The 26,874-nt window shown below is 30.3% G+C and overlaps 9 protein-coding genes across 9 annotated transcripts, besides 2 other annotated features; 4 read left to right on the top strand and 5 right to left on the bottom strand.

Annotated features, from left to right (window-relative positions):
* Positions 1–183: 183 nt before the first annotated feature.
* Positions 184–510, bottom strand: TVAGG3_0989020 (uncharacterized protein; the record flags this gene model as incomplete). The annotated part of the gene is made up of 1 exon (XM_001318536.1): positions 184–510. The coding sequence occupies one exon, from the start codon at positions 508–510 to the stop codon at positions 184–186; it is 327 nt and encodes a 108-aa protein (XP_001318571.1).
* A 329-nt stretch (positions 511–839) lies between these two features.
* On the bottom strand, positions 840–1,595 carry TVAGG3_0989010 (armadillo (ARM) repeat-containing protein family; the record flags this gene model as incomplete). The annotated part of the gene is made up of 1 exon (XM_001318535.1): positions 840–1,595. One exon carries the CDS (start codon positions 1,593–1,595, stop codon positions 840–842), a length of 756 nt encoding a protein of 251 aa, XP_001318570.1.
* Positions 1,596–3,736: 2,141 nt separating this feature from the next.
* On the top strand, positions 3,737–4,390 carry TVAGG3_0989000 (Chain I 40s Ribosomal Protein S8; the record flags this gene model as incomplete). Its single annotated transcript, XM_001318534.1, has 1 exon — positions 3,753–4,346. One exon carries the CDS (start codon positions 3,753–3,755, stop codon positions 4,344–4,346), a length of 594 nt encoding a protein of 197 aa, XP_001318569.1.
* A 305-nt stretch (positions 4,391–4,695) lies between these two features.
* Positions 4,696–4,920, bottom strand: TVAGG3_0988990 (uncharacterized protein; the record flags this gene model as incomplete). The annotated part of the gene is made up of 1 exon (XM_001318533.1): positions 4,696–4,920. One exon carries the CDS (start codon positions 4,918–4,920, stop codon positions 4,696–4,698), a length of 225 nt encoding a protein of 74 aa, XP_001318568.1.
* An 895-nt stretch (positions 4,921–5,815) lies between these two features.
* TVAGG3_0988980 (platelet formation protein family) lies at positions 5,816–11,697 on the top strand (the record flags this gene model as incomplete). The annotated part of the gene is made up of 1 exon (XM_001318532.1): positions 5,816–11,647. The coding sequence occupies one exon, from the start codon at positions 5,816–5,818 to the stop codon at positions 11,645–11,647; it is 5,832 nt and encodes a 1,943-aa protein (XP_001318567.1).
* Positions 11,698–13,219: 1,522 nt separating this feature from the next.
* On the bottom strand, positions 13,220–13,580 carry TVAGG3_0988970 (uncharacterized protein; the record flags this gene model as incomplete). The annotated part of the gene is made up of 1 exon (XM_001318531.1): positions 13,240–13,449. One exon carries the CDS (start codon positions 13,447–13,449, stop codon positions 13,240–13,242), a length of 210 nt encoding a protein of 69 aa, XP_001318566.1.
* A 1,667-nt stretch (positions 13,581–15,247) lies between these two features.
* Positions 15,248–17,007: a mobile genetic element.
* Positions 17,008–18,805: 1,798 nt separating this feature from the next.
* TVAGG3_0988950 (coiled-coil domain-containing protein 39 family) lies at positions 18,806–21,836 on the top strand (the record flags this gene model as incomplete). The annotated part of the gene is made up of 1 exon (XM_001318530.1): positions 18,806–21,811. One exon carries the CDS (start codon positions 18,806–18,808, stop codon positions 21,809–21,811), a length of 3,006 nt encoding a protein of 1,001 aa, XP_001318565.1.
* Positions 21,837–25,077: 3,241 nt separating this feature from the next.
* TVAGG3_0988940 (protein of unknown function, DUF4108 family) lies at positions 25,078–25,497 on the top strand (the record flags this gene model as incomplete). The annotated part of the gene is made up of 1 exon (XM_001318529.2): positions 25,078–25,497. The coding sequence occupies one exon, from the start codon at positions 25,078–25,080 to the stop codon at positions 25,495–25,497; it is 420 nt and encodes a 139-aa protein (XP_001318564.2).
* A 16-nt stretch (positions 25,498–25,513) lies between these two features.
* Positions 25,514–25,795, bottom strand: TVAGG3_0988930 (uncharacterized protein; the record flags this gene model as incomplete). The annotated part of the gene is made up of 1 exon (XM_001318528.2): positions 25,514–25,795. The coding sequence occupies one exon, from the start codon at positions 25,793–25,795 to the stop codon at positions 25,514–25,516; it is 282 nt and encodes a 93-aa protein (XP_001318563.2).
* A 262-nt stretch (positions 25,796–26,057) lies between these two features.
* Positions 26,058–26,874: part of a mobile genetic element that runs on past the window's edge.

The raw sequence follows: 26,874 nt of genomic DNA, 5'->3' as shown, positions 1-26,874 counted from the left end.
ATTTTTCGCACGAAAAATTTGAATCTTTTGGATTCAATTTTTCATTATTTGAGAGAAGACATGTTTTTACTAGTTTGTGGAGATGTCTTTTAATAGCAAAGATCTTAACTTACAAGAAAATAATGTGTTGCATAAGTATAACATTTAAAATACAAACAAAATTCTATAAAAACATAAATATTTCTATTTTTTCTCTTCGGTATTATCCCAAGAAAGAACAGTAGACTTAAGAGACTCAATGGCATCCCAAATAGAGTCATCATCATCAAACAATTTCCCTAAATCATCTATTTTTTCCTGAATTCCTTCATCCAAAAAAATTGGATCGAATTTAAATGATGCCAACGCTTTTAATTCAGCTAAAATCTTGAGTGCTGTATTGACATCAGACCCTTCTGCAGCATCTATTAGGTTCTCAACCAATCCCATGTTTCCATCGAACAGTAATTCTCTGATTTCATTTCCTATTTCTAAAAAATTACAAAAGAATTTTGAAAAATTTGTTTTCATTTTTGCTATGGATGTGTCAAGCATTATTGATGCGAGTTCAATGATATTCTTCCAACATGCTCGGATATTGTTAATTGAGGAGTTAATTTGATTTTGGTCTGCAAAATTTAATCTGATGAAATGAAAACGTTCTGCAACGTATCCTAGAACGTCAAACACTAAGCACATGTAATCATCGGTCTTGGAGTCATCATAAACAAGAAATTTGGTCAAGAAATCTGAGTCTAAAACGAATGGAGAAATTAAATGATCTTTTTCAACGAGAAGTTTAATCAATTTCAGGATGGCTCTATTCACTTTCTCATTTCTATCAATAAGAGAACTAAGATCTATAAGAAACTCTGGATTATCAAAGATTTGAGCCATTTGATTAAATTTTTTTGAATTAATGTTGTAATTAACTCGATTGTGATGGTACAAGTAGCATCATTGTCAAGGCAATTCTTTAAATATGGTACTATTTTAGTTCCAAATGCTTCAACTGCTTCGTTTGGAAATTGGATATTTGCTAATTTTGAAAGTATTGATAAACAGCAAATTTGTATATTGTCATTGTGTATATAGTCTAATCCTTCAGTCATAACTATCTCAAAACCGCGCGAAACGACTAACAAAATAAAATCAAAATTCAATTTGAAATGATTTTGGCCTTGTCCTTGTGTCATTGAATTTGCGCACTTTAGTGAAGCATAAATTTTCTCCATTTCATGGGAGTTTTCTATTATTGTCTGTAATGTATCACAAATTTCATCTGAAAAGAATGGATTTGTTTCTTTTTTGTTATCCGATAAGTATGTATTGAGTATTTCGAGTGAAAATAGAGATAGTTCAAGAGATTGATCCTGTTCAATATGAAGGATTAATTCTATTTCATTATCTTCGAGGTTTTGATGATTGGTTAGACGTTCATCTAGGCATTTGATAATTTGAACCAAAGAATATAGTTGTTCGTCCATGGTATTTGAAAAAATTATTTCTAAATCTTCTTCAGTATCAAAATCGGATACAAGAAGTTCATTACTTTCCTCATCATCGGTTTTTAAATCGGGTGGAGTTGGAGGTTCATCCTTATAGTCTCCATCCATTCAATGAGGAAAACCTATTTATTATTTTTGACGTCTACATAAAATTAGCGTTGTATCTTAATGGAGAAGAATTTTGCACATACATTTTCAAGTATTTTCCAATTATGAACTCACTGCCTTCATTAACTTCCAAAAACTTTATACAAGATCAAAAATATGATGAATTATTATAAAATTTGTATGAAATATAGTAGTACATTTAAAATTATATAATTTGTTCGTTTTAAAATCATTTTAAAATGCTTGATTGAATCGATAAATTTGATTTATTATCATTTTTTACTTCTCACCTCCAAAAAAAATTCAAAATAATAAAAATCAAAAACAAAAACTACAAAGTCCTATTGGTATTTTGCAAAACAAGAAAAATTTAGAAAATGAAAACAGGCACGAGATATATCTGTAGCCATTACGCAACAACATTCATTAGATAAGACATCGAAGATTCGAAATATCAATATCGACTTTCTTTATTTTCCAAACATACAATGCGTACAACAAAGATTTTACATTGAAATGACTTCTAAGTCATATCAGCTTATTATAATTAGTATATAATTACTGAACTAATATTACTCTTTAAATCTTTTCCAAAACAATGCCACTACATTACGTAAATCTCTTACGATAACACAATATTACTTAAAGCATATTCAAAATTAAAAAAATCTATTATTAAACCGTATATTTAAATTACAAACAAAAAAATTACGATAAATTAACAACTAATTCAATCAATTTCAAGATGTACATCAATTCAGCAGATAAATATCATTCTGAGTTTGTTCAAAAGTGTTAATAATCTGTATTGAAATGTTAAACCTTGTTGAAAGTTCGGAAATCCAATTTACATCTTCTTGAGGCTTTTTGATGTAATAAACTTTACATGATTTCGGTATGCAAGAAAGTAATACGATTTGTTTTTGATCAGATATAATAAATTCACTTGCATCCTTCAAATATGCAATGAGGAAGGATATGTCCATCTCATCGAAAATGTAAACGATTTCTTTTCCTTGACTTTTTGATACAAAGTACTCTTGAGAGTTTTTCAGCTTCATGAAGTAATCTGAAACACCAATTATCATACGATGCCCACTTTCTGATATATTTAATAGAGATTGGAAGCTTGAAAGGTTGTAATTTTCGTATGAAAATAATTTGACGGTTTCAAAGCAAATCTCTGATTTTGCATCTATTACTTCAATTGAAGGAAGTATTGATACCAGCTTTCTAAGATATTTATTGTTAAAGTTATCATAAAAGTAAAATTTTTGATTTGGAACTTGAATTCTATAATCAAATGTAGGTAAAAGAGCATTAAAGAGTACGTCTAGTGGTTTTGATGTAATTTTTGGCACAAATATCGTTTGTTTTCCAATTGTATAATTCGGATTATCGAAATTTGATATTCTTGTAACTTGTGTAACACTACTGAATGCTGCTAATACTAATGAACCAGGGTGATTGTAAATAACTTTGTTTTCAGAGAAACAAAAGTTTGAAAGCTCATTTGACGCTGTATTAATGGATGTAAGGCTTTTAGTACTGATGTTGTTGATTTTGAGACTAAAACTTCTAAAGTGCTTTGAATAATAAGCGAGAGATATGAAAATATCTCCTTCAAAAGGACATATTATTGAAAAATTGTAATAGTTTTTCGTTGATCTCTGATTGTGGAAATTGTATTGATTATAATTTGCTGAATTTTGTGCTGATATGATATCAATTTTAAGATGTTCGAAGAAATGCTTGAATGTGATTGTAAATATATAATCAATTTTGAACGAGAAATGTAAAATATTATCCTTATTTGTAACTGTTATATTCTTAATAAAAAATGTTTCATTTCGATCTTCAGGAAGCTGAGTTAAGCGATCAAAATGATCAAAATTGACATTAACACCCATTAACAGACATAACACGAATATAAAAGTTGCAACATACAGTCTGTTAAATCGAGAAAAGTCAAAGGTATAAGTTTTCATAAATGATAATTAGGGGGCGAAAAATAATAAATGGAGTTTATAATTCAAAATTCAGAGTTTTACATCAAAATCCAATTAAGTATGAATTTAGTAATATTGTAAATTTACAAAATATTTTTCAAGAAATAATTTTGAGAAGCTTTTTCGGTTTGGTCGGCCTTTTCCTAAAATGGGAATTACTCGTATGGGAGACCTCAAGCACACAAAGTCTGGCGCTCGCCAAGTCGCATGGCGTAAGAAACGTAACTTCCTTGCCGGCCGTCCATCTGCTCAGACACGTATCGGTGAGAAGAGAATCCACGCCGTCCGTGTACGCGGTGGCAACCTCAAGATGCGTGCTCTCCGTCTCGAAACAGGCACATTCGCTTGGGCTTCTGAGAACTGCACACGCAAGACACGTATCCTTAACGTTACATATCACCCAGCTGACAACGATCTTGTCCGCACAAACACACTTGCTCGTGGCTCCGTCGTTTCCATCGATGCTGCTCCATTCAAGCAGTGGTACGAACGCCAGTTCGGCAAGGCTCTTGGCAAGTCCCAATATGTCAAGCCAGAGAAGGTTACAGATAAGATGACACAGCGCTGGGCTGCTAACAAGGATGGTGGTGTTGTTGCTCCAGAACTCGTTGCTGAATTCGATCAGGGTCGTCTTTTAGCTGTTATCACATCACGCCCAGGCCAATGCGGTCGTGCTGATGGTTATATCCTCGAAGGTGAAGAATTAGCATTCTACTCCGATAAGATTGCCAAGAAGAAGTAAGTCTATTATAGTAAAATAGCTTATTTAGATTGGTTGGTTTACAATTAATTGAATATCTTTTTTTACTACTTTTTCTCATATCCAATGAGTGCAATTGGATAATTCCCCATTAATTCAATTTCAATAATTTAATTTGTCTGCAATAAGACATAATAATATTCGAAAATTCATCAAAGATACAATATTTTTTGACAATTTTTATAGATTTGAAAGCACATTTACCACAAATGAGGAGAAAATCAAAAAAATTGTATTTCTAATAATTAAATATTAAATAGATTATGAATTATGTAAGAAATCACATAAATTTATTAAGCCAAAGTATGTTTTAGTAAAAGTAAAATATATTTTATTGTGGGTTGCCTTGCTGGACTTCGGGACCGAAACCAATCTTCATCTTTGGAACTTGGTATTCTTCATCATTATTGGATGAAACAACAACAGGCATTGGATGATCTAAAGGCATGATATAGGGATCTCCAACACGGATTACACCTGGCTTGTCCAAAGGTGTGAGATTGATATCTGCTGGTTGTGCGTTATATATTATTTCTTCCTCTTGTGGATTGCTCATATTCTAAAATGAAGTGATTAAATTATTTCCGATAAAAATAATTTGTAAATATCATGTAAAGTTTGATAGCGGTTATTCCGAATTAAACTTGGTAAAAAATCGATATTTGCAATAAGCATACGTTTCTAATACTTTTATAAAAATGCAAAAAATTTATTTTGATCGATAATTTTGTTTAAGCTCATAGAATATTTTTGAAAGAGATTAAACCATTTTTGTTCATTGAGACGGTAACACATTGCAGATAAGTTTTTACTTAAATTTGGGTTTTAACTTAAAGAATACATTCAAATTTGAACTTCAGTTGTCAGACTTTCAAATAATTATCAAAGCCTGAAAAATAGTCGCAATAATTTTGCATAATTTTAAATAATATTTGTTTTGCAATTAGTTTTAAGAATTGTTATTTGAATTAATTCACAAATTTTGAGAGATTTCAAATCGTGCAAATTGAATTTTGGACTCTTTCTCACATTGAAGAAGATGTTTGATAATATTGAAAACAAAGATATTACAAGTCATTAATCATTAAAAATCCTGGATGGGATTAAATTCATCATTTTTTAATAAAATATATTTTGAAATTTAATCAATGATATAAATTAATGAATTGCAAAATCTACATTCCACATTAAAAGTCATTGTATTCTTACTTAACTGTATTTTATCAATAATTAAAATTTCAAATTAATGAAATTGATTTGAAATATTAATTTCGTCATTAAATAATTAGTGTGCATCTCATGTGGAATTTACTATTATTAATACAATTCTTTGATACTAAAGAATTCTGAATTTCATTGTTCGCTTCTTGAATGGAATGGAAACTAAAAATTGTCTTACACTAATATAACATAATCTATTGAAGTGAAATCCATTATTTTTTATTGATACAATGATCACAGATAAGCAACTTAATTGGATATTGAATGCTAAACCTCTAGCACAGCAAGCTGAAGAAGATCCAGAAAGTTCTTTGCTGCCACATTTCAATCAATTTCCTAGTTATAGTAGCGAAATTATTCAAAATATCATTTCACATCGTAATGACCATCAATTATTTCATAATTTGCTAGAGCAATGGCCAAAATATATTGATACTCTAATCAATACCCTACAAAAACATATTTCACTCCATAGTTCTACGCAATTTCAGATCGATTGTATTAATGCATTTGCTTTAAAGACATTTCTAACATATTTTCTTATTTCAGAGACAGATACCGATTCAGACAAATACGAAATGATGGTTTCTGCTTTAATTGCTTTGACGATAATTCAAAATAACGAAAAAATGAACACATTTCTTTGCCATATCATCAAACAACACATGAAAATGAAACCTGAATACATTGCATTTGATATTGAGCAGATTTCAACATTTTTAGTAGAAATCTCTATTATTTCGGAAAAAATATACGGATACATTGCTGAATATGTGAAGCTAGTCGTTCTACAACAAATCGTTCCAGAAGCGAAATTGCAATTTTTCAATTTATTAAATGAAATTTATGAACATCGTCCAAACTTCAACATTCCTAGCAAATATGCAACCGAAATCGTCTGTTTACTAATAAATTACTTTTACGAACTAGAACCAGCATCATTAAAGTTATTTGAAAATTTATCACAAGAATTAGGTCACCAATATGGCGATGAGGTTTTCAGATCGATTACTACGAGTTTATTTAACAAAATAAACCAAACGAAATTTACAGTTGACTTTATAAAAGACAATTTCATTCAAATTGAAACAATTAAAACAACAGACATCAAACAATGGGACAAGAAAGACAAAGTATTCAAAAGATACTCATACGAAGCATTACCGATACCTCAAGATTCTTCAATTTTGATTCCAAAAGAATTTCAAAATGGAATTAAGATTTATGTCTCTATTTTTGCGAATAATGCATCATTCTTTGATATATTTATGAAAAGAGTGACACAACAGACTAATTTACGTTTAGAAAAAGATTATAAAATTATCGGTTTAGTAATGTTCATCATTTCTGTTGCCAATTCATTGCCAGAGCCATTCAGAGTCCAAGTCAAAAAGATTTTCCCCAGAAAAACTTTGTTCGACCCTGCATTTCAAGTGTTGAAACACAAAAACGACTGGTTGAACACTGCAAGAGACGAATACATACAGCACATGATACTACATCACCTAGAGTTCTATAAATTGCTAGGAAAACTCATGCATTTCCCTGAAATTTTCAATGAAACTGTATCTAGATTTACAATTCACAGGGAAATGGTCCAGAATGACGAGAAAATGATTAATATACTTAGAAAAGCTTTGATATGTTTCTATAATCTCGATACTCTTGATAATTTCAACAATTTAATTTACAATATTATGATGATTTGCAATAAAAACGAGATCGCATCGTATTTCTATAACAACAAGAGGTTTATGACCACATTGCTTGAGTTATTAGTAGGGTTTGGCGTTAACGATTTCATTTTAGAAACATTTAAATTATATTTGAAGGATAAAGGTCGAATTGACGATGATGAACTGTTCGAAACCATATCAGAGATATTCGAAGCCAATATAAAAGACTATGAAAATGAAGATACAATAGATTTCGCAACATTATTAATCAAATTAGCGATAACTTATATGAGATTCTATCCACAGAAGGAGAGTTTCGTATTTATGTTGTATAAACAGTTCACAACGCTCTTCAATTACCTCAAAAACAATGAATTTTGCAAAAAATATTTTTTGGAAATTTTAACTTACATAAGAAGTACAGAAAGTATAGCTCAAATATCTCCACAATCATCAGAAATGCTGATAAATACTTCAAACAGGATTTTTATTGAAGATAAATCGAGATTATTCGTTGCATTTGCGAGTTTAATGGCCCAAAAGGAAGTTTTAGCAGTAGACCAACCAATAGTGACCAAATGCAACTCAGCGGTAAGGATTTTGTTCGAAGTTATGAAGGATGATTCTTTAGATTTTATTTTGATGCTTGTAAATCATAGTCAGAGGAACAGACTTGCTTGCAGGACCGCAGAATTGGATATAGCTATCTTAGAATCAATAAAAAAGAAGTCTATCGATGTGAAAAAAGGAGTTGAAATTTTAATGAAAATTTCTAGCGAAAAGTCATCAGCTAGTGTAGTTTATTCGTTCTTATCTTTATTGGTAACTCCAGATATCGATGTTTTCATGCAAAATGCCAACATTTTGTTTACATTATTGCAAGATGACAAAAGAACTCCATTAACATACATCCCAGTAGACGGGCAACACTCCATTACCCACACTGTTGACAATATCCAGGCCGGATTCACTTTTATTACTTGGATATTTTTAGATGATTCAGCGGAAACGTCATTTCCAAGCATATTAAAGGCACGAGATATGAATGGCCATCTATTTGACCTGTTTTTCAGCGGCAAACTTCCATTTATTTCATGGGGAACCAACTTAAAAGCAGGAATCGAAGCTGCAAGGCAGAAATTTCAATCGCAGGCATGGTATTTCTACGCGTTGACATATTACATAGACGCGGAGTCCATTTTCGTTACAATAAACATCAACGGACAATCAATGCCGGCGATTATGATTTCTACCGAAAATTCGGTCAAAGGAAAAGTCACTTTTTCTTTTGCAAAAACCCGAAATGTCCATAGTTGTCCAGCGTCATTAGGTCCTATTCTTTTGTTCGAACCATTAAACGAACCAGACATTCAACAGATCTTTGGAACAGGCATGGAAAACGCTTCGAATTACAAAAACAGACTTTTGTATTCATTTACAAAGTCAAACAAGAACATAACTAAACCGAGTAGTTTCGTTTCCGTTCTTTCCAAGAATGTTGACACCTGTGTTTTCCTTCCAATGTTCATTGCTTGCGACAAAACAAACGACATCAAATGTTTCACGATTTCTTTACAATGTTTGTATGAAATTGTTTTGTCGTCAAGCCAAGCACAGAAACATTTCGCAAATATAAGAGGTTTCGAGATGTTTTCTATCATACTCCAGAACATGACAAACAAGAATTGGATAAATTCTGTAGTTTACATGCAAACTTATAACGTGCTTCAAAATTTGACAAATGAAAAATTGAAACAACAAATGATTGTTTCATTTTTGTTGAATATTGATGTCTGGCTACTTTGTAATGATGAGAATGACCTTTTGTCGGTCTTGAAACATTGGCAAAAATATTTGATACCTCCTTATTTATTATTTTATCCGACCATTTTCCAATTCAAATTATTTTTATATTCTTTGACGAAAACCGTTGAAAAATTCAAAGAAAAAGATTTATCTAGTCATGTACAGATATTCACAGACATTTGTACAAATCTTAAATTTGATTTGGACTGTTTGAAAGGAGTTGTGTCACTTTTGACTTCACCTGAATTTAAAAAATACCAAACACAGCTTATTTTGATGACATTTAACGGTATCAAGAAAATAGACAAAGAATTCTTCCAAAAAGATGAATTTTTGTCAATTTTAAGAACTTTGTTTTCATTGAAAAGTTCGATCATTTCGGAATACTCCATTTTCACATTGTTTTCAGAAGATTTCCAGTTAAACGATGACCAGTTCTTGAATCTTTTAGTAGATGTCGTTGAAAGAGATGTTACTGAAAAAGAATTTTTGGAAATTTTGGATTCATCAAATTCATATTGGGCTGTTTTTTATTTGTTGTTTAGATCCAAAAAATCTTTTCAATTTTTATCACTTTTACTTAATAAGAAGAACATCAAAGAAGAAGTTTCTGATCTGAAGAAACTAGTTTGGATTTGTTTATCTGTTTTCTCGGAAAATTTCGAAACTTCCGACCAAATGTTGAAAATTTTGTCAACAACAGATGATAATAACTGGATTTTCATTTTTGAAATGATTGGTGTTGTTGGATCCGCAATAGGTATCAATCCTGAATACTTCAGATCAAGGTTTATCCAATGTTTACTTGAAGAAGAATTAGAAAACGGTTTTAAAAATATTTTATCGTTCAGAAAATTGTCAAAAAAACACTTTTTCTGTAAAACGAACTGGGACATCAAATCACGGCCGGAAAACGTCAGAGAATTTGTTGCAAATCTGATTTCGATAAAAGATCTGACATTTTTCAAAAATAGTCAGATTTCTTCTGATGACAATTTAGCTGAAGAAATCAAAAAAGTTGATGTTTATTTCATGGACGAATCAACCAAAGCAATTTCGAAACCAGAAGAATTATTTAAGGTTTTGGAAGTCACTTCACAAACTAACCTTAAATTTACTCATATCCAAAAGTTCCAAAATCTATCGTTAAGTGAAGTGATCAAGAATTCTAAGACTGTTATTTATGAAAACGAATTCAACCAGAAAATGAAAAGTGTTACTTTTATAGGTGCTCCTTTTGAAAATTTCAAAGAATTTTACAAAATTTCTGAAATAGAGAAATTGACTTCACATGGCACGATGATAGGAAAACCGTCAGATTTTATCGGTGATGTTTTTGTTCTTGACGAGAAAAACAAAAAGATATCTGTGAAATTGTATATGAATGATTCTTTTATTTCTATAACAAATGATGAAAATTATTTCAAAAATTTCGTCATTAAATTAATAACTGTTTTCAAAGTCTTCAATGACTTCGTGACAATAAGTTTCAAAAATGGTGCTTTTCTAAAATTAATCGTTGATCGTCAGACGATAGAAAAAGTGACACAAAGAATACCTAATTTAAGTGAAAAAACATGTGAAAAATTCATAGACAAAATCATGTCGAAATGGACATCGAATTATTTGACAAATTGTGAATTATTATGGAATTTGAGAGTAACACAAGGTATCGTTGAAAAACCGTTTGTAAACAAGAAAGGAAATCTGACATTTTCCACGAAAAACAAAGATTTACTTTCTTTGACTGAAATGCTCCAAATAACAAACAAATTCAAAGATATTAATGAATTCATTTCAATTGTAAATTCATCTCAAATCTTTGAATATAAAATTTTGTCAAAACCGTTAGCGGTTAAACCAATAAACCATTTTGAAGGAAGGATAAAAATTGATCCATCAAAAAGTGTGTCAATTTACGGATATAAGACAATAAACATTGTCACAGGAAACAGAGTTTATATGATTGATTTTGAAAATTCATTGATTGAAAGATCGAATTCTTTTCCGAAAAGGAAATGGGATTATTCGATTTCCGGGTCACAAGTTGACTTTTTATATGATGGAAAACTTGTCAGTCGAATTCCTTATTATTGTGCAAGTATTTGTAGTAGTTTATGCACAAACATTGATGGTTGTTTTGTTTTGATTGGATCTAAGAATTATGTCCAAATTCTTTCATCAAGTGGAGTAATAATGAATTCCATTTCTATGCAGGGAATTCCGGATATGATTACTATGACTCCACATTTGAATTTCGTCATTGTTTTGTCGAAAGATAATGATGGTTCTTCATCATCTTTCAGAATTTCTTCATTTACTATTGAAGGAAGTTTGATTAATTCTCTTTTCATTAATTCAATTGTGACTTCGTTGTACAGTTTCACTGATTGGAATGGAAGAGAAACTGCTGCTGTCGTAACTGATGGAAATGAAATTATTTTGATTGATGCTTTATCTATGGAGAAAAGAACCATTTATATTTCAAAACATAGAATTGTTTCTTTTTATTACGTTAAGAAATACGATTGCGCTGTAATTGTCCTCGCAACAGGAAAAGTTGTTGTAATTAAGCTTTAACTTTTTAATTTTGTTTTGTAATTGCATTTTTTTTATAAATAAATGCTTTGTTTATATATGTTTAGTTGAAAAATAACGAATATTTAAGGAAAAAAGAACTGCTCAATATGTCGATCTTTGTTGCTCATACTGCAAAAAATAAACATATTATCCCACTCATATCAAAAGATCACTTACAATTTATTGACTCAGTTCACGCATAATTATGACTTTTTAATGCATTATGTTGAAAGACAAGGAATATTTTCATATCTTTATAACGTTATAGGAGAGACTTTGAATTTGCTCAATGAATTACCATAACATATCATGTGAAGATTTATCCATCAAAAACAGGTGAGAAACATCCAGTGGAAATTTCTCAGAATAATTATATGTTATTAGAATCCTCCTAAATCAATATACGATACGATGTATTTTTTCATGATATAGCTTAAATTAATCTTCTAATGAAAAAAGAATCTTTCAAAAAGTAACAAAATATAATGTTTTAATTTTTAAAATATAATCACAATAATACAAAAACATATATATAGGAAAATGCCAAACTAGTTCTATATATACAATAATTATTTCTTGATTTGCAGACATGAGTATCACAAACTAATATCTTAGAGATTGTAGATATTCCTCCAAATGTATTACCTTTGTAGTATCGATTCAGCACAATAGTATCTGGCTCATTTGTAAAAGTTAAGCTATCAATATCATTGATCCCACAGAAAAACAGCATATTTAAATGAGTGTGATAGAACACATAATGATAATTAAGAATTGAAGTAGCTGGAATTTGAATTGTTCTCAAACTTGTCGCATTAACGAAAACTCCTTGGTTAAATATAAGAGCATGATCGAAATTTTCCTCAAATTGGACATCAATCAAAGTTGAGATGTATCCGAAACAATCAAAACCCAATTCATTAATCGTATTTGGAATATAAACAGATTGTAGTGCTTTATGGAACTGGAAAGCATACGAAGAAACTTTTCTAACAGGGAGTCCATTAATTTGTCGTTGAAGGGTGCAATTTATAACTTTACTTTCAACATCAGCACATGTTCTAAAAGGAGTTTTAACTCCTACAATATAATATGAAGAGATGAGTGTATATGTAACATCGTCAATAACAATTGACGTTACTGAAAAATCATCATCATTTTCGAAAAAAAGTCTCGGTATTATCGGCGTGCAGCCCCAATAGAGTTATTTCTGTGGAATTTTCCGTATTTAAGATCATAAATATACATGTCATGGAGATTCATATCCTTCAAAAATATTTACTAATAATCATATTTTAGGAATTAATTTCTTTAAATATGCATAGAAAACACAAAATTAATAGCCGAAACATTTTGTCATAAGAAAATAGATCCAATTCACCAGATTATTTAATATTATAAAGAGTAATCGAATTTGCATTAAATTAGACTTGGATTTTTGCTCAAGTTCAATTTAAATTATTGTTAATTACAATAAATGCAATCGAAAGACAAAATTTAAAAGAGTGTCATTTTCTACAAATTTGAGAAAAATAGTCGGCTAATTAAGATAGAACTACTATGCGTAATATTGTTTATATACTAAAAAACAATTATAAGAAGAGTAATGGCTCTATTTCGAAGCCAGATACCCAGAAGTTCATTCCCTTTGCAGAGTATGAGTCTTCATTAACATATTTTGGAACTCCAATGTTGAAATCGGAAGCTGATCCACCAAATATATCAGTGAACATTTCAACATCGATTGGGTTCATGGATGTGTAGTCGAGCTTCTTTCCGTCTGATTCTGGCTCACTTGCCATAAATGTATCATATGGGAATGCATTGAGTTGTCTTGTTAACAAGTTCACTCTTTTGGTTAAGTTGGTAGAAGGCTTCACCGACGCTTTCACGGTATGTGATCCATGAAGCTTTCTTGCGGAACATCTTGCGGCCTTTACCCATTTAGGAAAAATGATTTATGAATTTCATTGAAAATTTGAAATCCATTCAAAAATTGAAAGTCTTGGGACAAATTGGGTGAAAAATAATCAGGGATATATGATAAAATCATACCCCAATTTTAATTGAATTTTTTTGAATGGAATGATTTTAGCTCAATCAAAATCGATAAACTGTGAGTTATTAGTGAAAATGTGATTGCATGCCTTATCACAATCACTTTATTAAAAATTAGGAGTTATGAGAAATGATTGGGTTTTTTATTGAATTTATTTAGAAATTTGAGAGGATTATTACAAGTTGATGAAAATCGGTAAAAACTATTGTATTCCTTATATATATAAATGTTGATAATAATCTTAAACAAATTGAATAATTTGAATTAAAAAATCTTGCCAAATATGAAAAATTTGTAATATTGCTAGACACAAGATTCTGGATATTAGTGCATTTTATATTTTTTCTGAACACCGTGATGATTTTTGTGAACTTTGATAAGAAATTAGCGTTTGTCTCAGAAAAGTTGTGAGTATCTAATTCTATATATTAAAATCAAAATCGATTTTATGATATATAAACATATCTCATGATATAGAAGAATATTTTTCCAATGACCCGTGACATTATCAGAAAAAGCGCTAATATTGAATTAATGCTCAATTTGAAATTCTTTAATATACATTTTCACTGTGAATCTTATCATATTCTCAATTGGTTATTGTACTCATCAAAAATTCCTAATTTTTTAAAGGAATTAGCTCTGAATATGTTGTTAGTACAAAAAATAGCAGCCATTTCTGTATACTTCATATGACTATATCAACATAATCATATAGAAAGCTGATTAAGTCGTTCAGTGCGAAAATTACTTCCACTTGCGAAAGATTTGAAAGCGATAGTTTTATCCATTCTTACATTTCCTGAGATAGGTCTTAAAAATATCAGGCGATGCTAAATACTTAATCCATAATGATTTTCATTTTTACTCTTTATTTTAAATTTCACAAAATTTCGCAGTTTTTTCATTTATTCATGTATATTATAAAATTACAATAAATGCGATTAAACTTTTTGTTGATATTTGATCAAACTATTTCATAAAAATTAATTATGCCACCTTCAAAATCCTATTCTGTATACAGCAAATATGCTATTTCATCAAGAAAAGTCCCATGGTCGGTCAAATTTTTAACTATCAGTTAATTTGTAAAGTATTCAATTATTTTGAGCAGTTTCTCACTATTTAATTCTTAATTGTTATATCATGAAAAATTCTTAATATCGGAAATTTGAAAGCCCGAATTGAAAGAATGATCGATTTTTTATATCAAAGCCCAAATGATAATATATTCGATAATTATACTAAACGAGCTTAATCATATCAAAAAATTACTTTGAGAGTGACAACAAAGAAAACGAATCAACTTGAAAACTCTGATTTTTATCCTTTAAATAATCATACTTACAACAAACCTCAACATGTTCTAAAAGTAATTTTCTAAATTTCGGATTTTTGAAAAAACAATCGTTGGAAACTGAACAGAATTGTTATTATGATGTAGATTTATTAATAAAATCCATATTATAATATCCACATGATTTGTTTTCAAATTTAAATCTATAATTATATATTTTGATTTGGATTTCTCATCAATAATTGGGGAGAAGCTTCCTAAACTTTTTAATCCCATAAATATGGTCATTATCTGGAATAAAGAGTTAAGCGTCATATGTCACTTTTTGTACTAAGGAAACATCGACTTTATGCGTTATGACTTTTCGATGAGGAAACAAGTGTTCACGTATTATAAACTTCCTTATTCCAATAAACCGACTCTAAACATAATTAATTCTAAGCATGATAATGGTCTCTTTTCTATGATAACCAAATCAATTTGGTTATCATAGTAAAGCACCAAAAACTGGAATAGGAATCGGCAATATGGAATCATGAAGCAACTCGGATAAAATAAATATGGAACATTCATACATCCATTCCCTATTTTTAACCATATTATATTTTCAAACAAAATTCTCGTACTATTTTCAATAAAATTTGCATAACCTTGTTATTACTCTTAGGCGAAAGATGATTTTAATGTTAATTTTATAGAAGAACTTTTAATGCATAATAAAATAACCATTTCCTATAAATTTAGACTTAAAACGGTGACAATAAACAAGCGTTAGTCTAGAAATTAATTTTCTACTACTATAAATGCATCTTTATCTTTAATTAGAAAAAAATTTATCAATTTTATTATCCAGATGAAAAAAGAAGTGACATATGATATTTTATCTAATTTAAAATCTTTTATTGATTGTTTTTAAAAACTTTGCATTTTGTATGAGTATTTCATGTTTAAATCAGTATAAATACGCAAAATACTTATGAAATTCCAGCTGTTATTCAGTACTATTCATTTTTCAGCAATCATTAACTGTGGAAGAGTATGGCAAACGTTCGATAATGATCATGTATACTCAGATCATCAAGAATGAATTAAAGTCAATGCAGGGAAATGGATAATCCGATTAAAAACCCCAAAAAGGAAAAAGATATTATATGAACGTCTCACAAATGGTTAGTACTAAGCTCTTTCCTGATGATTGAATATTCTTTCATATTTTTGTATATTGTAAGGGATTTTCTCCCCAAATATATAATACCTTCCTTATAAACGATCTACTTTCTTTGAATACAAGTATAATTTTACATTTTAGGAAAAAAATTTATTTTTTCAAATTTATCTTATAACAATAGAGATTTATATATGTGTGTGTCAATATAGGCTTTAGTGGTATAAAATTGGGTAGATTTTGTTTTATTTTGAGTAAAAAATTCAAAAAATACTACCTCATTTTGCGTGCAAAGGAATAGTCAGAGCTATTTAATAACATTTTACGAATGAACTATGGAATTACTATAACTTTTGAAGAAATTTCAAAGTTAATAGAAGATTGTATTTTAGAAATCAGCTAAAAGAATGATGTGCATGCATCAAGCGTTAAAGTATCCTAATCAGAATATAGTAATATACAATGATTAGCAAAGCAGATTTGAATCGGCAAGAAGAGTTGCTTAAAAAATCAGTTGAGTCTTCTCTAGTTTCCACACTGCCTATTCCTGTTTAAGTGCGGTTATTCCTATTCCAGTTTTTGGTGCTTTACTATGATAACCAAATTGATTTGGTTATCATAGAAAAGAGACCATTATCATGCTTAGAATTAATTATGTTTAGAGTCGGTTTATTGGAATAAGGAAGTTTATAATACGTGAACACTTGTTTCCTCATCGAAAAGTCATAACGCATAAAGTCGATGTTTCCTTAGTACAAAAAGTGACATATGACGCTTAACTCTTTATTCCAGATAATGACCATATTTATGGGATTAAAAAGTTTAGGAAGCTTCTCCCCATTAAAGTGAATGCTTCCATAACGTTAAAATGGCATTAAATGTAAATATTTACGCAGTTGGATTTTGTTCTAAGAATGAAAGGATATAATTTTGATTTCGATTCAAATTCTGATGATTTGGCGATTTTAAATCACATGTTCGCCTTAATTGATAAAATATATTATAAATATAATGAAAGGTATAACTTTACTACTTTTATTTGTTTGGCATCTTTTGCGGAATAACAATATTTAGGATTTCGGAATGATTGTTTGCGAAATAAGGATATACACATTAACGACATCCATTCATTACTGTTTTCATTGTCTTTGGACTTTTGAAATCCTATGAAAATTTCATCGATTTTTCAATCCAACTGTAACATTTCATAAAACCAACTGTAAATATTTACACATAGTTCCAATATTATTTCCGTTCTTGTCCTTTATTTAGCACTAGTCTCTCTATTATTTACGGATAAAACTAGAATAATTGAATTCTAATTTCGAGCAAAACAAATTTTTTAGAGAATATCGGGTTAGATTATTGCATCCACTTATATATTTAATCAAGTAATGGAGATATTTAACAATTTTGATTGTTGCCTTTCTCTAAAGTCCAATGGAGAGCAGTTTTTATATTTTTTTTAACAAGGATTAGATAAGGATTTTATTTGATCTTGATCTTATCTTTCAAACATATGCAGATGAAATATGCTTGTAAACATTGTTTAGATCAAAGGAAACATTCAAATGGAAAGAACATTCACATTTTTATAATTATATATGAGTTGAATTTAGTTTATCATTCCATATGAATCAATCATAAACACATTTGTGTTTTTATATTAAACAATATTTGTAATTTCTTGGATATAGAGAGTATTTTAAGAACGTTTCACTGCACATCCGCAATGCAGCTATTCAAGCACTGAATTTACAATTCGGAGTCCCGTTCTTAATATATTAAAAAATTACCTACAAAACCGAAATTTTGTAAAGATGTTTTCAAGCATGAGAAGTTTATTGAATGCCTTGACTTCTCATGTTTCCAATGCAAAACATTTCAATGAAATCGATCAAATCAACTCAAACTAGTTTCTAAAAACTTGGGATTGATATTTTCAAACAAATTCTTAGCAATAAAAACTTTAAATTATAGACGACGATTCATTTTTTCTCTTGCGAAAGAAGATATTGTTTTCACCTCATTGATCTAAAAAATTTATTTTGAGATTTGCAACGAAGAAACAATCAAGAAAATGAAAAATTCAGGTAATTAAATATCAGAATACTGTCTAATCCTTTATTGACTCTATTTTAAGATCAAGAGGGCCTAAAAATAGAGATCGATGTGCTGGAAAAGTAGTGACATACTATTTTGAAAGCAGCAATACATTGATGCATGCTTCATCTAGAAGATATACATCAGATGAATTGATTAACAAATATTAAACTGATTCTTATTTCCTAAGTTCTGTGTATCAAATTAATTCATCCAAAATATTATATTGTTACAGCGAATTGAACAGATTTTTATGACTTCAATCATCGAAAGTTGAGAGATTAACTATTAGTGAAGAAACAAATGTCATTCATAAAGTCTCTAATTCTTTGTTAAATTAAGTCGAAATTCGAAAATATGACATTAAAACTAATGATATCATTAAATTGTATCATTCAAATTAACCCAAACAGGCAAAAATAGTAGTAATTCGGATTCCATACTTAATGATGTTTTTGAATTTTTCCAGAAAGGTTTTTATAGCACAGTTCCTTCATATCAATTCAAATTTTTTTCTGAATAAACGTACTTTGAATGGATCCTTATACTAACCTTTATGATGAGCTGTTTGCCTTTGCAAATAAGGAAAACAGGGCACTACATAAGAGGATCCTTGCAAAGAACGAAGAATTAGCTAAAGTTAAAAATGAATGCACAGATTTACAAGATAGATTAAACGTTCTTAACGAGCACTTACAAAGTGTAACAACAGAAGTTAAATCAACACAAGAATTACTTACAGCAAAAGAAGCTCAAGCAACAGAAGAGCAACATTTACAGCAATTAAGTGAAAGAGAATACGGAAAAATTGTTAGCGAAGTTAGAAAACTAGAAGATGAAACAACAAAGGTTCAAGCTAAAAATAGCGAAGTTCAATCTAAAATTTTTAAATCACAACAAAGAATAGAAGCATTCAAAGAAGAATACGCTGCAAATGAAGAACAATTACAGCAATGGATTCAAGCCGCAAGAGATAAGGAAGAAGATTTCCTTGTCCTTCAACGTTATCAGCGTGAAGATGAAGGCAAAATTCGTAATATGTTGTTAGAAATCGAAAAATCTCAAGGTATTGTTGAGCAAAAGAGAGCAGAACTTGAGGCAGAAGTGACCCAAACTCGTGCTCTTCAAATTGAATTAGATATGACAGCAGAACAATTCAGAAAATTACACGATGAAAGAAATCAGCTTTTATCTCAATGGGAAAATACGCTTCAACAACTTCAATCTCTTAATGTCGCTATCGAAAAGACTACAGAAGCATACGACTCTAGAAAAGGAGAAACAGACAGAATATCAAATAATGTTCGCGAAGAGAAAAAGAATTTGGAGAAAGCAGAGCAAGATAATAAAGCTTTAGATCGTCGTCTAACAATTGGTGATCATCAAGTTACTCAAAAACATAAACAATTCGAAATTGATAATGCAAATCTACTCGAATTCAGCGAAACTGTCGAAACTCAGCGACATGCGCTTGATAAAGCCGAAAGTAATGAACGCGCCATCAGAGAAGAGATCGAAGAATTCAAAAGAAAAACCGGATTAGAAGTTCAGAAAAAAGAAGCTTATTTACAACGACTTAAACTCACGAAAGACGCATTATACACACAAAAAGACTCAACCGAGGAACTTCAACAACAAACAAATGTCATGAACGAATTTCTCAAGAAAGAAAATGATACATTGAAAGATTTGATGAAGAAAATCGAAGCGGAAAAAGGTCAAATCTACAAATTATCACAGGCTGTTTACGAAGAACGTAAGAGAGAAAAGAATCTTCTTGCAGAAATGCAAGGAAGTCAAAGCCGTGCTAAGAACTTGCAACTTAAGATTCAAGAATTCGATAGAGAAACACAGAAACAAGAAGAACTCAAATACAACTCAAATTTCCAGATTCAGCAAATGGAGAGAAAGATTTCGAGAATAGAAGGCGACAGAACAGAAGAAGAAAAGATAGAATTGCAAGCTAAAATCGACCAACTTCAAGAAACTCTTTCACAGAAGATGTCCGTTGAAAAGATGCTTGGTCAACAATTACACAGATTAGATTTAGATTTAAGACAAACAGCTCGAAGAAAAGAAAACGCCGAGAAACAGAAACTCGATCTTGAAACTAAATTGAATGAATTGCGTTTGGATCAAGAGTCATTAGATAAAAGTACAGCAAGAGCTCGAAGCCAGAAAGAAACAGTTCTTGTCCAAATCAACATGTTAAGGCTTCAAGTCGAGAAACTTTCAGATCAAGTTGCCGCCAAAAGTGATGAGCTTATTTCTCTCGAAAATAGGCGTCAACAACTCCAACTTTCTATGCAAGAAAGAGTTCTTGAAATCGATGCACATCTTTCAGCATTAAGAACAGAACTTAAGATAGAAGAAGAAGCAAGGCATCTTGCAATTACAGAGTTATCAGAAAGAAAGAAGAGAAGTGAAACTTTACAAGCAAAATTCAAAGTTATGATGGGCAAATACCAAAAAGAAGGAGAAGAAGAACCTTCTCAAGCCACAAATATTATCAAATTCGCCAGAGAAAGAGAAGAAGTCTCTAGAAAAGGTGATGAATTAGAAGCTGAAGTCACAAAAGCAGTTAAAGAACTTCGTGCTCTTGAAAAGGCAATGAACAAAATCAATGGACAAAACACCAAATACAGAGAAGGATTCAAAACCATTGACCAAAACGATGCTGACATGGAAAGAAAGAAGACATTGGAAGAACAAAAGAAACTTGCTCAGCAGCGTTTGAACGCTCGTCGTGCAGATGTTAGACGTCGCAGAGAAGAGCACGAAGCAATGGATCAAGCATATCAACAACAACAAGATAAAATTTCTAATTTACAGAATGAAATCCAGAAAATGAAACCATTTGTTGATAAAACATCTTCAGAAAATAATGAACTCAAAGAGAAACTAAAGCGTGCTAATATTGCTTTAACAAAAGCACGCGAGGCACATAGAAAAACAGAAAATATTCCAGCTGATGCAAATTACCCTGCAACATTGCTGGAAATGGATATAGAACTTAAACTCGCAAGGACAACAATTGATGGCGTTGTCAGCGAATTAACAACTTTAGCAGAGAACAACAGAGAAATGGAACCAAAGTTAAGACTGGCATTATCTCAAGCAGGAATAACGATGAGACAAATGCAACAACCAACATCATCAAAAGCTAATATAACTATGCCAAATCTTAACTCCAGACCTGCATCATCAGCTTCATCAATAAGAAGTGGTGCTTCCTCACAGAATTCAGCAAGATCCGGAATTTCTCAGAATTCAGCAAGATCTGGAACATCCCAGAACTCTGTTCGATCTGCAACATCAATGGCATCAAATGCATCAAAGGGTAGTAAAAAGTCAAATCTTTCTACACATTCCAATGCTTCTAAAAATAGCCAACAAGGAAGCGCTAGAAGCAATGCAAGTGATGCTAGTGATTTATCAGTTCACAGTACTTCATCTTCTTCTTCAAGAAGAGCTACTACTGCAACTGGAGCAAGAATAGCAAAACCTGTAACACCAAGGCGTAATGTTTCAAAGAAATAAATGTTAGAATTATTTTGTATTTTTGTAAAATCATATGTATTTTTTTTTCAATATATTTTCACTTTTTTTGATGTGATACTTTTGCCTTCGAAAATTGAAATGATAAGCAAAAAATGACAAAATTTTACATTTGAATGCAAATATTTTGTCAGGTGTTTAGGAATTTAATTGATTAGTAATTCACATTTTTCTGATTTTAAAGGGACTAGTACTGCTATATTTATTGAAAGAATTGACTCCAATCTACTTGTTTCCCATTGCAGTTTTGATGACTGTTATAAATCTTATTATTATTATTCTTATCCTAGAGATGGATTTCGTATTGGAGGAGTATGCATTATTCACTATGGAAACAATGCATCATTAAATTATGTTTCTTGTTGCAGTTGCCAAGTAGTTTATCAGAGTATCATTGCGACTTTCAATCAAAATAAACAATCTAATTCTCATAATTACAATGAAATAAGTTTACATAACTGCATATCATCAAGTTATTTCATTTTAACTGACATTACACCTGCATATTTTTCTAATTGTAATTCTTCAAGTTCGATATGCACCGAACACCCTCTATTTCATTCTGGATGGAGTTCAGTTGGAGGAAACTCAACATATTGGACACTGACCAATAATACATGTTCTGCTCTACTTGGTCACAATAATTTACAAATTAATTATTACTTTCTCAATGTTATATCGAATAAAAACCAATACCTTTTCATGGTCTATATGAGAGGTTCATATTTCGTTTTTAATTCAATATTAATTGATAATAAGATAACGCAAATCAATACTGGAACATTAACACTTTACAATTGTATTTATGATGGAAATGAGGATCTTATAGTGAATCCAAATTGTGTACTCGTTCAAACTTATAGTATAAAAATTTTAAATTCATGTGCAAATTTTTATCAATGCGCATGCAGCAATATGAATTATTCTTTCAGATTTAAGTATATGTATAGTTTTATTATTACACTCATATAAAAGTATAATTATCTAGATTTCTGTTTTTATGGGTTAGGATATATATTTTGAATACGGTAACTTCACAAAAGTATGAGTTACATCGCGAAAAGCGCAAAATATTTATTGAAAATATCGAAGAATCTCAAAATATGTTATTTTTTTTTTCAAAATTTGAATTGATGTGTATTTATCGTCAAATTCTGAAGATAATTGATCAGTAATTCCCACTTTGCTGATTTTAAAGGAACAAATTCTGTTATATTTATTGATAGAACAGACTCTAATTTACGTGTTTTCCATTGTGGATTTGAAGACTGCTATAGAAAATCATATTATTCTTATCCAAAAGATGGCCATCAGATAGGAGGAGTATGCATTATTCACAATGGGAATAATGCATCTTTAAATTATATATCTTGTTGCAGTTGCAAAGTAGATTATGATACTTTCATTTCGACGTTCAATCAAAATCAACCATCTAATTCTCATATTTACAATGAAATTAGCTTCCATAACTGCGTATCACCAAGTTATTTCATTCTGACAGATATTTCACCAGCGTATTTTTATAATATTAATTCTTCTAACTCCAAAAGTACTGCTGGAACTTTATTTCATTCCGGATGGGGATCAGTAGGATGTAACTCAACATTTTGGACATTGAGTAACAATACATGCTTTATCCTTCTTGGACACTCTAATACACAGAATGATTTCTACTTTCTCAAATTACTATCAAACCAAAATCAATATATTTTTCAATTCTATAATAGAGGCTCCAACATAATTTCGAATTCGATAATATTAGGGAATAATATGAGAATATTCAACACTGGAACTTTAACACTTGATAATTGCATTTATGATAAAAAAGATGATTTTAATGTTAATCCAAATTGCAAACTTGCTCAAACATATAGTATTTATATTGTATATTCATGCCTAAATTTCTATCAATGTGCATGCAGCATTAAGAATTATTGTTTTAGATCCAAATATATGTACAGTTTTATTATTGCTCTGATATAAAAGTATAATTCTCAGACAAACGATTATTTTTGATTTAAATGCTGATCTGCATTAAAGGCAAAAATAATCATATACCTGAGAATTACACTTTTCCGACAATTTTGGGTCGCTTCGCCCCCTGACAAAAAGTCGGAAAAGTGTAAATTTTATTTCTATTTTTCTAAGAAATTAGATTATGAAATATTGTTTGAATCTGATAACTACAAGAAGAACATTTCATTGAAATACATATGTAATTATAATTGAATGTGAAAAATTATTTTCAATTCAGCTATTTATTTAAAATCTATGAGTCACAGCATGAGGAGAGCAAAATGTTGTAAAGTTTGCAATAAGTGAGACTCAGATTTTTTTTGTGGCAAATTCTGAGGAAATTCATTGATTAGTAATTCTCACTTTTCCGATTTTAAAGGGATTAGTTCTGTTATATTTATTGAAAGAATCGACTCTAATTTACATGTTTCCCATTGCAGTTTTGATGATTGCTATAAATCATCTTTTTATACATATGTTAAAGATAGCCATAAGTTCGGAGGAGTATGCATTATTCACAATGGGAATAATGCATCTTTGAATCGGGTTATTTTAGAGTGGAAATAAAGTAAAAAAAGACGATCAAAATTCTCTCAATTCTCCACTTTTTCCCCAAAATAATTTTTTTTAATAGTAAAAATTATATCAACAAATATCAATATAAAAGTGCATTAACATTACCACTCTTAATGATAAAAGTTAGTTTATTGGCTTTAAAAAGCCTGTAATAGAAAAATACATGCCGAATCAATACAAAAAAGTGGCAAATTGAGAATTTTGAATTATGTTTCTTGTTGCAGTTGCAAAGTAGATTATGATACATTCATTTCGACGTTCAATCAAAATAAATCATATAATTCTCATATTTACAATGAAATCAGTATCCATAACTGTACCTCACCGAATTATTTCATTTTAACTGAAATTGTTCCCTGTATTTTTTTCTTATAATTAATGCCTATCATTAGACAAAACTTTGCATGGAATCTTAGAAGGATCTTTATTGTTTCATGAGATTCCTTCATAAATGCAAAATCAAGAGGGGTTCGTCCTTTATCGTCTTTATATGATGAATATAAACAATATTGTCAAGAATATGGTTATATGGCAGCTTCTAAACGAACATTCTTGGCAAATGTCAAAAGTCTTTTTGATGTTCAGAATGGTGTATATACAAAGAAAAATTTTTCTGAGTAAATTTAAAAAAAATATTTTTTTATCCGATAGAAAAGATGGCAAAATTCATCTCAGTAAATAAGTACATGTCAGGACTTAAAGAAGAACTAGACCCATTCACATATTTGAATGTTTACTTCTACCATTTTGAAAAGTCTTCATTCAGCAAAGTTTGGAACATCGAACCAGTTAAGTTTGCTATTGTGACTAAAAATGGTGCGAAATTTGAAGACTTAGACATAGAAGGTTTGTTAACAGTCAAAGAAAGTTTTGACAGAAGGTTCTCAAACCTTAAAGAAGGCAAAGCATACAAACTTGTTATACCTTATGAACCAAAGAAGACAGACGACTATGAATATTATGAGTCTAAAGTTGTAGAAGTTCAAGGTAAATTGGGTAAAAAGATTTTAGAGTCTAAGCCAGTGTTTACTCCTAAAGAGGAAGAGAACATTGACATTGACCCAGAAATGTTCTAAAAATAAAATTTTATTTTTACATGTCAAATTTCTTTTTCTCTGGCTCTGGTTCAGGTTCTTTCTTCTCTTCTTCTACTCTTCTTTCTTCTTTTCTCTCTTCTTCTTTTCTGGTGGAGTTTATGTCAAATTTGGCGCAACCATATTTATGTAAAAGTTCTTTGTCCTTTAATAGCTCATCTATTCTGTTTTCTATTTCATCTTCAAGAACAGCGCATGTGTCTTCTTTGCATTCTAAGAACTTTTTTGTTTGGACTTCATCTTTCCAATCGGCGTCATCTCTGTCAACAAGTCCTGTCATTGACAAATTTTAAGACTGCTCTGCTTAATGTTTTATGGTTCTTGTCATATTCCCAGAAACAGAACTTTAGAACAAATTCACCTTCTTGTTTACACTATGTAAGATTTTATGGTCGACAGATGTTTTGCTGTCGAAAAAGCTTGTCTCGAATATAGATAGCGAAAATCGCTAGACATTTTCTAAAAGATAAAATTTTTAATTTTTCTAAAAATATGTTAGAAAAAAAAGTTTTGCTGACATTGACAAGAAATTTGAGAATGTTTTAAACAAGAACAAGAGGAAGTTAGAAAATGCTCAGATAAAGCCTATACATGGAAAGTTCTTATTTGCTCAGAATGGTATAACAGGTCTAATTGCACCACCTGGGTCGGGTAAGACTTTCACTTATCTTAAAATGGCTGCACAACAACAAGAACTAGATGAGAAGAACCCATTCTATGAGTTAGTTGTTTTATTTGTAGTACTTCTGGTCAATTTGACCAAACCGTCAATTCGTTCAAAGATATTATAAAGAAGTTAAGTTTAGTATGTATAAAAGACTCTGAGTTGTTAGATTGGATAAAGAAGTACCAAAGAAGAGTTTTGAAGTATAATGCTATAATGAGTATATAAATTCTAAGTTTTAAAGACCCAAATGAGGAAATGCAGAGAATATTAGAGAAGAAACACTTCAGAAACAAACAGAAAGGAGATTAGAATACATTTCGAAGAAATTGCAATCTTACGATTGGAAGACTTACCTCATAGATGTCTTCTTATCATAGATGACTTTGCTTCTCATCCTTTTTGTAAAGAACAGAGAACAAGACATGTGTCGAATTCTTAAGAAGCTCAGACACTTTAACATCTCAGTCGTAATATGTGTACAGACAGCCAAGAGTTTAAGTAAGGATGTAAAGAGAAATACTTACTGACATTATACTTTCCCCGGATTGTCCGAAGACGATTTCATGGGAACTTATGAAAGAGTCCATAGCAGGTAAGTTTGACAGACATGAACTATGGGAGAAAGTACAAAGTCATACAAGACCCTCATACTTCTTTCAGAATTCATATCTACGCAAACAAAGTTCAAATTG

The sequence above is a fragment of the Trichomonas vaginalis genome, chromosome I (genome assembly GCF_026262505.1).
Source record: "Trichomonas vaginalis G3 chromosome I, whole genome shotgun sequence".
NCBI classification, from domain to species: domain Eukaryota; phylum Parabasalia; order Trichomonadida; family Trichomonadidae; genus Trichomonas; species Trichomonas vaginalis.
The sequence above is the reverse complement of the archived record's forward strand: the minus strand, read 5'-3'. Positions and strand labels throughout refer to the sequence as shown.